Raw genomic sequence first — 15742 nt, 5'->3', positions numbered from 1 at the left:
CGGTCTTAGTCATTTTTCATTTCTATTATTATTTTTTATATTACAGGTTAAACTCTGAAACTGATGAGGACACAAAAAAAATGAGCCTTAGGTTAAAAATTTGCCACCTATTGTCTAGGTGGTTGATCCAGACTTAGCTGTTATATGTTCCCAAACCAATAAATAAAAATAATGTATTAGGTAAAAGACTAAAAGAAAAATCTGAGTATAACTAAGGCTAAACAAATAGGTCAAGAACTTTGTGAACTTTAAGAGATGTACCTTTAAAGAATAGAACTAAAAAATTTATGCTCAAAAGCCTCAGTTCTTACTATTGCTTTCTACTCTAGTAATTATCTCGTTTTATATGTTCTAGAAGAGTAATAAAAAGTCCTTTTAAATTTCATGATAGGTTTAATCAGGTAATTGCAGGGAAAAGAACCATTGAAACAAATTCTTATATCTGATATATGTCCAATTACATGGGTATGATGTAACAAAAATGGTTACAAACTTATATATGCATATTTACATTATATATTCAAAACTATCAAGCTAGTCAACTATACATAAGAGATACATGGTGATATTAGTTAAACAATTTTTCATTGCTTATTAGAAAGAATGCAGTCAAGCTTTTAATGGAAATAATATACAAGTGAGGCACTTTTGAGGTCAAGAGTAAAAAGCAAATGACACTATATACTCGCAATGCTCACGAAAATCTATGTGTATCTTTAATACAAAGGTTTTTCAACTAGATTATTCTTGAAAAATTTCAAAACAACTTATGCAATTCAAGAAGCTTTCAGGAACAATGGCTAACATTTATCAGTGTACCAAAGCATATGAAAATTTTATAACCACCTGGCTGCTAGGCAAAGAGTACCTTAATACCTTAAAGCCCTTTATTTAAATGTTTTTGGTCTACATAAATCACCTCAGGTTGTTTTTTAAAAACTTTTCTGTTTTATGTATGACTCACTGCAAAGCACCCAATGGTGCAATTATCATCTTGGTTTAAAGATTTTTTTTTAAGTGCAACAATAATGCAAGTTTCTAGTGCTTTCCCTTATACTTAGATACATGATCCATGGAGGTCAAATCAAGAATGAGAATATTTAGTGATATATCTTGGTGTTTTTCAGGTAATTAACATCTTTTAACTTTTATATTACAAAAATATTACACTTGCCTTTTGGACCTTTTGGCTAAGATTAAAAGCCCAGTCTTTAACATGTATTTCAAAGTGTTATTATAGAACCCCAAAACATTTCAACAAAAGAAACATCCTTAACCATTTCCTATGCTCTGGAGACTTACATGGATATTAAGAACCATCCCTGTGCCTTTCAATTAAGAGAGAGAAAAAAAAAGAAGAAAAGAGAAAGCAAGACTTACCCAAGATATCAGCTGGTACTACACACATGAATTGAAAGTGCATTTTGTATTACTTCAAAAGTTCATTTTAGGCACTGCTGAATAATCAACAAATACAGGTAGTTTCAAGTTTTTCCCTTTAAATTTTAATCCTATCCCATCATTTCAGAAACATATACACACACTCCCTTTGAAGTTGTCATGATGAAATACAGATAAGATTGTTTGTTTATTTTTAAAAATTCTCCCTGACTGGTAATGGGAGGAAAAATAAAAAATACCATTTTGGTAATGGTTTTTGTAAATTAAAAGAACTGGTTCTATAAATGCTTTAGCACATCCATTAAGTCTGTTGCCAGTTTCAAATATCTATAATATTTCAAAACAGGATTTGTAAGAAAAAAGTGCTTAAAATCTTTCAGTGACTAACAAGATACAGTGGGGAAAAGAATTACTTTACAGTCCCTCTGAGATATCTTTTACTCCTGGGTTTCGCTGGTAGGAGGCAGCCACCATTTTAATAGCCCTTTACTGGTAGTAGTGATGAACCCTGTCACACTCCTATTGCATTTCACACCTCTGGTCTGTAAATCATCCAGTAGATGGTGCTCAAGTTCCACATCTTGCATTTCTTCAGAAGTCAAATAATTTCCCCCTTTCTAGTCAAGAGAAATAATTCAAAAATGATCAAATCTGAACAAAAGATCAGTCCAGACAAAAATCTTTCTTGTTAAGCCATTTGGATGATTTCATTATTTAACATTCACTATTATTTAAGCAGTTTTATTTAGTTATGTACTTACACTACCAGATTAAAAACAAAGAGGAGAAAGGTTTCAGAGGAAAAGCCAAGGAGCAGTGCCAGATCTGTATGGAGAATAAGAAGATGTTCCTGAACGTATCTATACACATGCTTAACAATGAAAAATTTAAACTACCCACTTGTTTTCAAATAAGATCTTACTCAAGAAAAAGTTTCTACATAGGGTTTGAGATAACGTATTATCAGTTAGTCTTCTAGACTGATTTGGAAAATAGGTATATTAACTACAAAGATTCAAGGTGAAATACAAACCATTTCATCACCATAGTTTTTAATGAAGAAACTTATTTAAAATTTTAAAGGAAAAAAAGGGAATGAGACGCCAAAATCTTAGCAGCAAAGTGGTTAAACAAATTGAAAATATTAATGCACAAACATTAAAATATTAAAGCATATGTTGTATATAAAATACAGTACAGAACCAGGAGTTGCACTATACTGATTAGTGCTTAACAAAAGAAATGATTAAATTGTTCCTCCCAGAAGTATATACACAGTCTGTTTCCACAGCATTTTCCTATTTAGCCAGCAAGTTATTTTCTTCAGTTATTCACACCTTGCTCAAACCTGAATAACAAAACTCAGTAACTTACAAATATGAAAATTCATTTGCAAGGAAAACTGGTATTTCCATTTCACCAATAAAAAGTAATTTTGAAAGTTAACAGTCTATTCTAGGAAACCAAGTTTAGCTGAAAACTTCAGGGATGAAGATCATCTGGTGTAGCAGTGCCCAAATATATAAACAGTAAAAATAAGACTCAAAACTGCTGCTACAATGTCACGTTTGGATTTAGTTCATCCAATTGTTTTTTAGTAGAAAACTAGAAATAACCTCTTCTTCATAACATCTATAGTTATCAATATATTTTTCTTCTTTTCAATGTGAAATAATACTTCAAGATGATCTATATACACAATGTTGTCAGTTCAAGCTGTCATATAAATATAAATGCTTTCTTAAAAAAAGTATTTTACAGACAGATAAGTGTTATATACATTGTTCATTTTGATTTGGGGCAAAAGAAGAAAGCTAACACAAGCGTTAAAATGTGATACATAAAAAGAAAGATACATAAATGACATTTAAAAACCTGCATAGAAAATAAGCTTCATATGGTAGTGTGATTTTTATTTTATCCCCTCTGAAACTTCAGGCCATTAAAAAATGGCACTCTTAGCAGTATCCCTCTAAAAGAATGTTCTCAAAGGAACCGCTTACTTGGTTAGAGTTTTAATGTAACATTTAAAAAGAGAGACAATTTGACCCATAAGTAATTTAAACAATTTGTTGAAACATTTATGCAACTACTTTGTAAATTAAACATCCAACAATACAATGCTACATGGAAGGAATAAATTTATATGTACAATATATTTCATTCACAATGTTGGATTAAACACTTTCCTGGGATGGTTTAACAAACACCTTGTAACATAAAATAATTTTGCTTTGACCAGTTTAAAAATGCAACTGAGAAAAGTTGTCATTGCTATATGAATATAAGCACTGAGGATTAAGCTAAAAAGTTATTAACACAGTTGAACATATCCTGGTTTAGCAGAATGATAAATGGCTATCTTAGGAGGACAATGTTTTAAACTATCCAGTTAAACCTTTTGCCTTGTAAAACATTTGTAAATGCAATATAACTTTTTCTGAAGGATGAAATTCTGAAAGAAAACAACTTGCTGGTTGAATACCACAAAAAACAAAACCACCACCAAAAAAAATCCTATATTTTTCTATGTTTACTCAGCCTTTTTATATAAAAATAAGTGTTAACATGCCCATCAGAACATGAGACAATTACATCTGTGTTTTTTAAAAAAGTTGGTCATTCAAGACTATTAGAATATTTTTAAGAATTTTAGATTACCAGAATGTACAGATATAACTCAATATAAACTGTAGCCAAAGGGAAATGAAGATGAAAATATCAAATCATTCACATGGAATAAAAACATTAACTAGATGAGTTAAATATTCAAAATATAATGGAATGTGACAGTAGATACATGTATATCTACTTCAGAACTAGGAAGGGGAAGAAAGTTTAATATGTAATAATTCGTACCTTACATTTAGTTAAATATAAACATTTGTTATTTATACATAAAACTGCTTCCAAAAAACAACTAATAAATGATTTAGTTGCACTTGTTTTACTTCTTATAATTTCCAAGTGTTAACTTTTCTTAGATTGAAATCAACTGTCTCCTAGTGCACTTTTAGTTCATGTCCTAATGAATTCAAATCTTTAAAAGTCCCATCACCAAACACTTAAATATACGAAATGCCAAAAATGAATCTCTTTTTAGTCGGATCATATTTTAGGCTCACTTTTAATAGTCAAAACCAGAAATGGCTTTCTTTTGCAAATACTCTTTACAACCTGTAACAAAACATGCCATGTACCCAAGGGAAAAAGTTAGGCATGGCTAGTATTTGTGAAATGCCAAGAACTGGCGAGTTCTGCTTCTTCCACATGTGGCCCAATGATACCAGGCAAGATTCCATAATCCTTGCCAAAAGCTCCACAAATCCAAGTTAGCTAATTCCTGGAAACAAAGATTTTAAGCTCATTTTGGCAATGGATCATTTCATCCAGCAGCTTTATGTTTCCCACCACAGCATCCACAAGCCTCACCACAGCGATGGCACATTCTCAAAGGGACATAGCAGCACATACATGGTACAATGAAAGACAAAGCTACCAAGGCTAACCATCGTAAGCAGAACTTGTCATCACTAGTGTCACATGAACAGGGATCAGAAAAATCTCCCTCTGAGTCTGACATACAATGATATAACATGCTCTCTGCACAGAGCATGCAACTAACTTGATATATGCATCTTTTAATAGGGTCTGGAGCATCCTGACATTTTCCCCTGCCATTTTCTTCATGATTAAACCTTTCCTGGCAGTATTCGCAGCGAGAACGTTCGCCATCCTCTTTTCTTCGTTTTGACTTCTTAAATTTTAATGAGGAAGGTTGTGACTTAAATACCACAGAGTCTTTGAGAGAGCTTAACTTAGTCTCATCCCCACAAGAGTAGAGATAGTCTGTTTTTTTACTGTCTGGTTTTGAAAACTGAATATTGGAGTCAGTATCCTCTCTCTCCAAGTCATTTTTCCACATGTCAGGATGCCTGTAGTCTGCATAGCGACGTATTAGGATATCTCGAGGGTTTATTCTCACAATTTCATCCTCATCTTGAAAGCTGACATGCCTGATTGATTTGAAAGGGGCCTAAAAAGAGAAGAAACTTACAATAAGGACATACATATTTACAGCTTGGCTATTTGGAAAGTCCCTGAAAATGATTTAAAAACAAAGCACCATATATACCTCTCTTCTCTCTTCTGGCTAGATTGTTTCCTTAAGTCCATGAGCAAATTAAGTCTTTTGTAGATACAGCTTAAATCAAAATGATCCTAAACCTTCACCCATGTAGGTGGGCTTCTAGTAGTCAAGTCTGTATTTTTGAGTCCTAGCTCCTGGCCACGTTGGTTAGTTCACAAGTAAGTACTTGATCTAGGTCGAGGCAAACTTATATTATAGACATTTGTAATCTATACAAAAAAATTCCACATCTGACTTTTAAATTAACAATATATAATTCTAGTTCTGTCTGGTGGTAAATACAGCAGAGGCAATACACTAGATTCAATCCAGAAGTCTGGATGGAGTTCAATGTTTCTCTCACTTTCAAATATTAAAGTTTTAAAATTTAACGTAGCATTTAAATATTTTTAATGTTTCTATTTCAGAAACTTTACAAATTCAGAGACTGATTTTAGGGTCCAGATATCATGGGGTCTCAATAATATTTTCAGAATAAAAAAATTAATTATAAATAGGGTTTTCTAAGCATACACGCAGCAAATTTATACACTGAAAAATTTTCTAGTATAATTTATCTATATGGAGAATTTCACCTATATGCTAATTAGTTATATTCCATACCAGAAGATAAACTGAGAGGTTACTTACCCTATTTTGGGATTTTAGGCTTCCACATTCCTTGGATATTTGCCTCTGTACAAATTCCATACTTCTGCTCTGAATGTCTAGGCCTGCTTGACCAAAGGTTATCTAAAATATAAACATTTTCTTCTTAAATAACAGAAGATGAATTTCTTATTTTTAATGAGACCATATATCATATACATTCCAAAACTTCGTAGCCTATTGGTAATGCTGTTTCCAAAATGGCTTTGATAAAAAGCATTTAATCATCCTTTTTTAAAAACAGAAAAACAAAAAACTTAGGCCTTTTCTTATACATTAAAAATTTAATTTTAAAAAGTAACACATGATAACCAGAAGAAAAAAGTAATAATAAAGAGAATACAAAAAAAAAAAAGGAAAAAAAGAGGAAAAGGAGAAAAAATTAAAAACATAAAGTAACACATAGTTCCAAAATAGAAACAAATGTCCATCATTCCCCAAATGGATAAACAAAATGTAGAAGTATCTATACAATGGAATATTATTTAGTCATCAAAAGGAATGAAGTAATGATCCATGCTACAACATGGATGAACCCAAGGTCACTTATTGTATGAGTCTATTAATATGAAATAGAATAGGCAAATCCACAGAAAGTAAGTAGATTAGTGGTTGCTAGGGTCTGAGGGTCTGCTAATGCATATAGGGTCACGGGAATGATAAAAATGTTCTAGAATTAGACAGTAGTGATTGTTGCACAACATTATTGACATACTAAAACCACTCAATTGTAAATTTTAAAAAAGTAATTTAATGGGATATGAATTACAGTTCAAAAAAATGCCATACGGACACTTACTGTCCTAACATATTTTATTAGTTTTCCAAATTGCAAAGCCCATTTTAGAGCTAGGTTATAGTTAAAAATCTGTCAGTGTTTACTATTTAAAATTTTATAATGATAGTCAAATACACACAAATGAGAGAATAAAATAATGAATCTCCTACTATTTATCATATGGCTTCAACAATTATCAACATTCGGGCAGTTTTTTTCTTCTTGTTAATTTTTCGGGATTATCTTGATTCAAATCCCACTGTTAAATTTAATAAAAACTATCATCTTGAAAATAAGAAGTAAAACACGTACATGGCAAAATTTTCAAGCAGTATAAAAGCAGATACAAAATCTTCTCATCTCAAAACTTCAGTCCTACTACCAGTAGTAACTACCATACAATTTTTTGTGTATTTTCCATTTCTACATATACACACATGCATTTATGTGAATGCTTAAAAAAATTAAATACAAATAGAATCTTTTGCATTCTTGTTTATACATATACCTTACTCTTTTAAAAGCTACTTAGCATTCCACTGAATGAAAGACTTATTTAACTAGTCCAGTTAATATACACCTAGGCTCTTCCCAGCCTTTTGCTGTTATTGTTAATATTGCAACAAACATCCTTACACATTTGACTTTAATGTACTTATGCAAGCATTTCTGTATAATACATTCCTAAAAGTAGAACTGCTAGATTAAAAAGTTGTATCCTTCAATTATAAAGGGAATTGAAATGGATATATCTTACTTGAGCCATCTATTTAGTAGTACCTTAAACAGAGAAGCTAGTCTAAAAATATAGTTCAGGTCTGAAGAAGTTAACTCAATCTCCGCCTTGTTTCCTACAGTTCTGAAATTTTACTTTTCGTTAATCACATGACAGGATCATAAAGAGAAACAGAAACATTACAATTTTAATTATCCTTTAGGTGTAAAGGATTGCTGTGGGATAAAGTAAGATTTCTGGATTAAATTTCCCTAAATGACCTTTATTATCCATCCTCCTACACCCCCCTCCCTCTAACCCATGTGGAAAACTAAGCTAACACTTTCCACTCAGTTTTTCTTTTAGCGTCAATATCAACCATAATTGATTTTCTATTATATACAAAGTACTAGGCACTATGGGAGGCAAAATGAAGCAGAAAAATTGCCCTCATACTCACTGAAGTAGAATGACAAGACATAAACATGCAAAGTCATATAATTATAATGTAAAGTACAGAATGTAATAACTTAGGAATAGGGGAAGAAAATGACTGTGGATTAGATGGTTTAGGAAGACTTGATGAAGGAAATGAGACTTGAAGAGTGAATGAGTTAAGCATTTGGTCAGTTTTAAAAAAAGAAACAAGAACTTTTTGAAGTAGAAAGGGAGATTTCTCCATATTTTTTTCTAATAGATTTCTTATACTGAATACAATGACCTCAAGCTATATATTAAATATATATATCATATATATATATATCATATATCTGAGATTTGTTTTTCAAAAGTAAAAATGTCTTTTTCACCTATTACCGCAATTTTATTGGCTTGGAAAGTCACACACCTTACCTAAACACACATACACACCTTAAAAATGACCTTAGTCAAAGGAGTCTATAAATATTAATCCTCTCACACAATCCCATAAGTGAAAAAACAAATGGACAATCAATGTAGACATTTTACATTTATTAAAAAGACATCCCCAAATTAACTGCTGACTTTTAATACCCTTAGAATTAGGTACTATTGCTATAGGTCTTCAGGGGAACTTACTAGCTGGAAAAGCCATGGGAGATGCTTCTTCAAAGGTGGTTACAAATCAAATTTTAAAAAGATTCAACTTATATTTGTCATAACAAAATGGTACAAAGGAAATAATCTTTTAAAAGATGTAAGATATCTTTTCATGAAGAAAATGACAAAACTTTATATTAGAGTTATTGAGGAAAAGCTAAATCAAGAGATATAACACACATGGATAAGACTAAATTCTCCCCAAAATAATGTACAGATTCAATGCAATTCCAACAAAGACCCCAAATGACTTTTTCATCAAACTTTACAAGCTGATTCTAATTTTTATGGAAGGGCAAACAGTCTAAAAAAGCCAAAAGACAAAATAAGGTGAGGGAACTTGCGCCACAGACATTAAGACTTATAGACCAAGTAATTATGTAGGAAAGAATACATGGGCATAGATGCAGGGATAAACAAAAAGTCCAATAAATTGGATTAGAGAAACCAGAAACAGACCCAAACAAATATGGAAACTTGATATATGACAGAGATGGTACTGCAAAAGATTCAATAACTGGTGCTGGAACAATTAGCTATCCATATGGAAAAAAAATGAAACTGGATCCTTACCACACGAGAAATCAGTTCCAAGTAGATTAAAAACAAAACTTTGAAACTTTTACAACGAAATAAGGAGAATATTTTTGATATAAGGACAGGGAAGAATTTGTGAAAACAACACAAGGAAAAGATAGAATGTTTATTCACCAAGATACCATAAAGAGAGTTAAAAACCACAAACTAGGAGATACTGTCCACAAATAAAACTCAAAAACAATTTTTAACCGGAATACAAAGAGAAAAGACACTGACATTTTTATTACTCAGTAACTAGGTTATATAAGAACATGTAGTTAAAATCAGTTTGCAAAGGAACAGTCATTGCTATTCCATAAATTTCAATATTCAGTATGTATTCCCTGTATACAAGGAACACATCCATCCTGTAGTCTCATTTTCCCCAGATCCTTTTATAGCTATCAACATCAAAAGCTCACTCCTGTATGTCCTAATGAAACTCTTGCACATGAAGAGTAGGGGACACGAAAGTTTGTAGTACCAATATGACTAATAAAAACCTGGAAACATCTTTCTTCTGCCAGTTGATATTTCAGTTAAGTTGTAGGGAGAACTATCAAAAAAAAGCATGGAAACGCTAAGCAAACAAAATTCAAGGTAATGGTTACCTCTAGGATGAAGGAAAGGGGATAAGGATTGAGGGTGTTCCTTTTTTCATTTTGTAGCTTCTCAGGTGTTCAATACATATCTTTTCTATATATTAAATATGTCATAAATCTTTGATCATGATCTCACTGATACATACTATATTTAGTCTATAACGAAATGAACCCCCAAAACTTGAAAATAAGGAAATAAGAGTGATAATGGCTTCCAGGCCTACAAGATTTAATTAAAACCAGACCTGAGACAATAACATTTTGAAACAATGTACCTATCCACCATAAAGATTTAATCAGCCCATGGAAGTATAGAAAATGAGTCAAAGACAAACAACTAACAATGCCTACTAAAGCATTAATCGTGGGGGAAAAACCTAAGCTAAATTGGGTGACAATCCTCCATGGGTCTTATTTCTGCAGATCCAGTGAGCAGAGACTTTGGGTGCCTTGTGAGGGAGGGGGAAATGGGGCTCTCTTGATAAGGATATTTGTATAGTGAATACCTTTGCAAGATATAGGGAAGGACAGGTTTACTTCCAATATAATAAAGACTGTCTCCTTCCAGGGACAAAGTCAGGTAGGATACTGTCCAATATAAAAGCATCGGGTTCTCTAAGCTAAGAGTTCCACTGCTGTGATGCAGACCCACTAGTGTGTAGTATCCACCTGGATAACTCAGTATCACCCCCACAGGAATGGGGGATGAGGAAAACCCAAACATAAAATTCATGCTAGTTATTGTGCACAATAAGGTCTTCTGTCTCTGACCCAGGAATCCTGTGTTTTCTGGCAGCATCCATGAAAATGGCAGGTTAATTTGTTAGCTTGCAAGTTAGATAGTATCTTAGATCCTTCAGTTCTGGGCAGCTTGGCAGTGGTCTAGTCCTTTTGGCATGGCTGCTCCTCTATTAACAGAGAAGGAGCCATCAAGTTATTTCACTTGAATGCTCTGAATTATTCAAAGCATTTAATGACCCTGTTGAGTGCCTACACTCACAAGACTAGTTTTTGGATGATGACCTCTATCTCACAGAGATTTATTTTGTGGACAGAATGTGCTAAACAAGCTACTACTAGTATTATAGTCTACATGATGGTTTAAGTTAAATTTTATTCTGATTTTTATACATCATTTTCTTAAACTTGATTACTTGGCATTTTTGAAAGATGATTCCACTATTAGTATTTGGACAAAATTAAGTTTCTGGTCTATGAGCTGAGGGCCAAATTCTATACTATGGGAAATTCACCCTTTGAGGTCTTTTGGGTTATATCTAAATGGACAACTGGTACATAACCCTAGCACAATTACTGCTAAGATACTCCTATAATGTTGATTTACAAAATGCGTGGCTAAAGCCTAACATTGTAAATGTATAATTAAACATTTTGATATGCAAACTCATAAAATTTAACCCTTATCTATGTCACTTCAAACTCTAAGGAAACATATCAATTATAGTGATTAAGATTATTACTGTTTTATTTAACAAAACACTCTCCCTATCTAAGTGCTTTATAAATCACATTTAAGTCATTTTATCTTCCTAACAAGTTTAGGAAGTAGAAACTGATATTATTATTACAGATAAGGATATTGAAGCAAAAAAATGTTGAATAATTTGATCAAGATCACAAAGCTGGTAATAGAGAAGCTGGAATTCAGACTTCTTTCAGAGGTCATGTTCATATCCTTAAGGTAAGAGCTGTGTGCCAAATGATGCTCACTTCTTTTTCTGCAGTTATCTAGTGGTATTTTCTACTTTTAAACATGATAACTGCATTATTCAACCACCCCACCACTATCATCATTGCTATTTTAGAACAGCTTTCTTTTCTCTATCAATTAGAAGAACAGCTTTTTGTTTACAGTGCCCTCTACCAACTGGTCTGGAAGTCAATCATAAGTTTGTATTGCATTCACCAGGTTTCCTCTCCATGCTCACCCTATACGAATCAGTGACCTAGTTCTGGAGGTGAATACCTCCATTGGGATGAGTTTCTTTGCCTATCATGTAAGATGTTGGAACATATGCTGTATTTAAAAGTATTAAACTGGGTATCTCCAGACTCGACTGCCTTTTTTCCTAGGATGCCAGAAGTTCACAAGCAAATATGGTAACTGATGGCTTTTTCTAATCCCAAAATCTGTGGAGAGGGTATGCAGATTACTTTCGGACTTTGTTCTTGTTAATATTTTGCTTGAAGTAAGTTGAAGCTTTTTGTGGATCCTAGAAAAGATGACGTCCTTAGAGTTAATACTTTCCTGTGCATGTAAACCTATTGCAGATGGGACCTTTTGATTAGATTCAGTTAAGGGGGGTCTTCCTTTTTGATGAGATCACTTCAGTAGGGGGTCTTTAACCTTTTTATTAGAGTTGAAGAGACAGAGAAAGTCTGAGAGGCTGAGAGAGAGGTCCCAGAGGCTGGAGGCTGGAATCAGGAGAGCACAGACATGGAAGAGGCCCCCAAGAAGCTGAAAGAGACAAGGCCCGAGGAGAGGGGAGAGACAAGCCCTATGTCTGATCATCCACAGCTGAGCTCAGGGAGAAGTAAGCCTGGAGAAGAGGGCAGAGACTTGCAGATCTGCCATTATGCCCTGCCATGTGCCTAACCGCCCACAGATGCAATTTGGTGAGAAATCACCTCTTGATGCTGCCTTGACACGGACACTTCCATATCTTCAAAACTGTAAGATTTTAACCTATTATATTCCCATTACAAAAGCCAATCATTTCTGGTATATTGCACTGGCAGCCTTTAGAAACTAAAACAGTTTACAATGTATTTATTCCTTTCAGTACCAATATTTTAATATGGTTTTTCTCTATTTCTTAAAAAAAATTATTAATAAATGCAGTCAAAACATGCATAAATTACAAATAATTGCTATCACTAAAATGAGGCAGTCTTGCTTACGGATTATTGTGAGCATTAAAATGAGTTACATAGAGAAAGCAGTTAAATGGCACCCAGAACATAATACACACCAGCAATGATAATGATTAAGAAACCATAATTCATATTTAATTAAATAGAAAGCTTTATTAAACATGACAACACATATGCATTAGAAAGAGAGACACTTCCCCAAGTAAAACAAAATGATTCTCAGAAATTTGAGTGCCACATTCAGTAGCTTTCAGTAATATTTCTATTTTCTGTAGAATTTAATGAAAAAACACCATACTCACAGCATTAAGCCATTTATATACCACTTCTTCTATGACATGACATTAGAGAAAAAAGATGTCAGGAATAACACTATATTAAACTGCAGTTCCTACGAACTGGAACAAACAGAGACACTCGTTTGTTTGATAGAAAAAAAAGAAACTCTTAAGATGACTTAACATTACCAAGTAAATAGAGTTCTCTTTTGCTTTTGGGGAAGGAAAAATAAACAAACAAACAAACAAATAAATAAATAAATGAAAACCCTTAAGACTATTGCAGCATTTGAAAAATGACAACATCAAATTTAAAGGAGCTAAAATCTGATGTGAGTAGGAAAAGTAAAAAAAAATGTCACTTGAATTAATAAAACTACCTGATCATAAGATACACTTAGCATAATCACCCCCTACAGTTAATTTTCCATGTATGAATTAGTGTAACTGGTTGTCAAATTTACTGAATGTTCAGGTGGCATAAACATTACCAAGGCTGAGAAATTCTCTTCTCAACTACTCTCTCCACCCCAAGCAAATGTCAATTGTAATGTTTTCTTTGTTCACTAGACTACTTACAGACTTTAAGTATAATCTAATGCAGGATGAATTTAAGCACCAGTTCTATGGCTTTAAAAGTATGCTACAAAAAAAAAGGTATGCTACAGCTTTTAGATGGATTGAGGGGTTACTTATGCCTGAACAGCCTGGTCTGTGAAGGCCTAGTCACTTTCAGTAAGAATCAGGAATCTTTTTAAATTAAAAAATAAATAATTTTTTTTTTTTAGATACTGGGGCCAGGGATTGAACCAGAACCTCATATGCAGGAAGTTGGTGGTCAACCCCTGAGCCACATTGGCTCCCCCCAAGTTGGTTTCTTTGTTTTTTTTTTTAGGAGGCACCTGGGACTGAACCTTGGATCTCCTATGTAGGAAGCAGGCACTCAACCGCTTGAGCACATCTGCTGCCCAGGGGTCTAATTAAACACATAGGATCCATGCTTTTGCTGTTACTGTTACCCTTGCTGAGATCAATTTTCCTTGAGTGGTCCATAATTTCTAGAGAGTTAAGAAATTAGATTGCTTAATTATTCTGCTAGGGAATGTCCACTTTCTTCTCCACTGAGATTTGCTAGTATTTTATCACATTTTCTGAGTCTGTAATTCAGCAAGATAATAAATATTTACTAAATACTTAATTCACTCAGAAGAAAAATAATGGGCTCATAGCTCTCTCTGTGTAGTTATGTTTGTTCTTAAACCAAATGAACACATCAACCCACCAAACAGACCAATCAATTTCCATGCCCGTTCCTTCCCCAAAAAACAACACCTGTGTGAATGTACACAAACCCACACCCCAAGGGTATGGCCAACTACTGTCCTAATCTGAGGCAAAGGCTGAAATAGTAAATGTGCTGATCTGACCTTATCTTCTGCTGGGTTCCCTCAGCTCTCTACTTGAGAAAAACTTACCTAGTCATCCTTTCCAAGGAACACAAAAGACTTAAGAGGTCAAATTAAATGCTAGTTAAGAATTTATTGCTGGCTTTATATAAGCAAACAACAAGAATAACAACAAAATTTTTAAACTATTAATAATTGCCCAGGTCTTCTACCTATTTTACATAAAAAATAGGCAATAGTAACAGTAATAACAAAATCAGAAAAAGTGGTTATTTATTCCCTCAATTTATATGTTTTTGTACTATTATAAATTGATTTAATGTTTAGATAAATTATTTTTTTCTTAAATTTGTCATTTAGCCCTCTGCTCTACTTTTTCAGATTTTTGTTGTTTTAAAGGGCTGTTTTACTGTTTTATTTAAATGCTTCCTTTCTTTAGAGTTTTCATTTTATTAATTTGCTAATACATTACCCCAAGTAGGGGAATTTTATTTTTATAAACTTTATTCTTTGCTGTTTAAGAAATATTTACAATTTTATCCTTTTAATTTCTGAGATTTTGGTTTTAATCTCATTTTCAACATTTAAACTTTAATCATTTTTTAAAAATGCTGCTTGAATTTTCTCATTTTTTTACTATCTGATTTACACTGGCTGTCTGGACAATTCATGTCTTTTGCAGTCACATTTTAAATAACCATGGCATTTAATTTAATCACGACACACATTATTAATAATATAAGCTCTAAAAGCACAAGTTCTAAAATCTATGCTACAAGTTCTAAAATCTATGGTCTCAAGCATACAGCCTTTGGATATCAGGGAAATCATTTACTCTGTGATCCCTGGTAGGAGCAGGAAGTGGTAGTGCTTGGTGATGACAGGAGTCCTTTCCACACTTCTGCATCTCAGATAATGTCATCATCACCCACTCAAATTGCTTGGACCTCAAAATGAGCATTCATCATTGGCTCCTCCCCCTTTTCCCCATATCCTATATCCAATCTATCATTAAATTGTTGTTGGCTCTCCCTCCAGAATTTATCCTCAATCTACCTATTTCTTACTGTATCTGTCTAGTCCAAACTACCAATATCTTTCACCCACACCAGAATAATAGTCTCCTAAACTGATCTTAATTCCATTCATGACCATATTCCAACAGTTTATTCTTCATACAGCAGCCATAATAACCTTTTAAAATGCAAAT

General features: G+C 33.1%; 1 protein-coding gene across 2 annotated transcripts in view; it reads right to left on the bottom strand.

Moving 5' to 3' along the window:
* Nucleotides 1-373: 373 nt before the first annotated feature.
* The window catches only part of SPRED1 (sprouty related EVH1 domain containing 1), a 117216-nt gene continuing 101847 nt past the window's right edge, over nucleotides 374-15742 (bottom strand). For both annotated transcript variants that reach the window (XM_058293893.2, XM_058293894.2), the window contains 2 exons: nucleotides 6182-6283; nucleotides 374-5437 (listed from right to left, as the gene is read on the bottom strand). In XM_058293893.2, coding sequence (XP_058149876.1) covers nucleotides 4787-5437; nucleotides 6182-6283 — 753 coding nt within the window. In that variant the 3' untranslated portion in view covers nucleotides 374-4786. The remainder of the gene's footprint in view (nucleotides 5438-6181; nucleotides 6284-15742) is intronic.

This window comes from Dasypus novemcinctus, chromosome 3 (assembly GCF_030445035.2).
Source record: "Dasypus novemcinctus isolate mDasNov1 chromosome 3, mDasNov1.1.hap2, whole genome shotgun sequence".
NCBI classification, from domain to species: domain Eukaryota; kingdom Metazoa; phylum Chordata; class Mammalia; order Cingulata; family Dasypodidae; genus Dasypus; species Dasypus novemcinctus.
The sequence above is the reverse complement of the archived record's forward strand: the minus strand, read 5'-3'. Positions and strand labels throughout refer to the sequence as shown.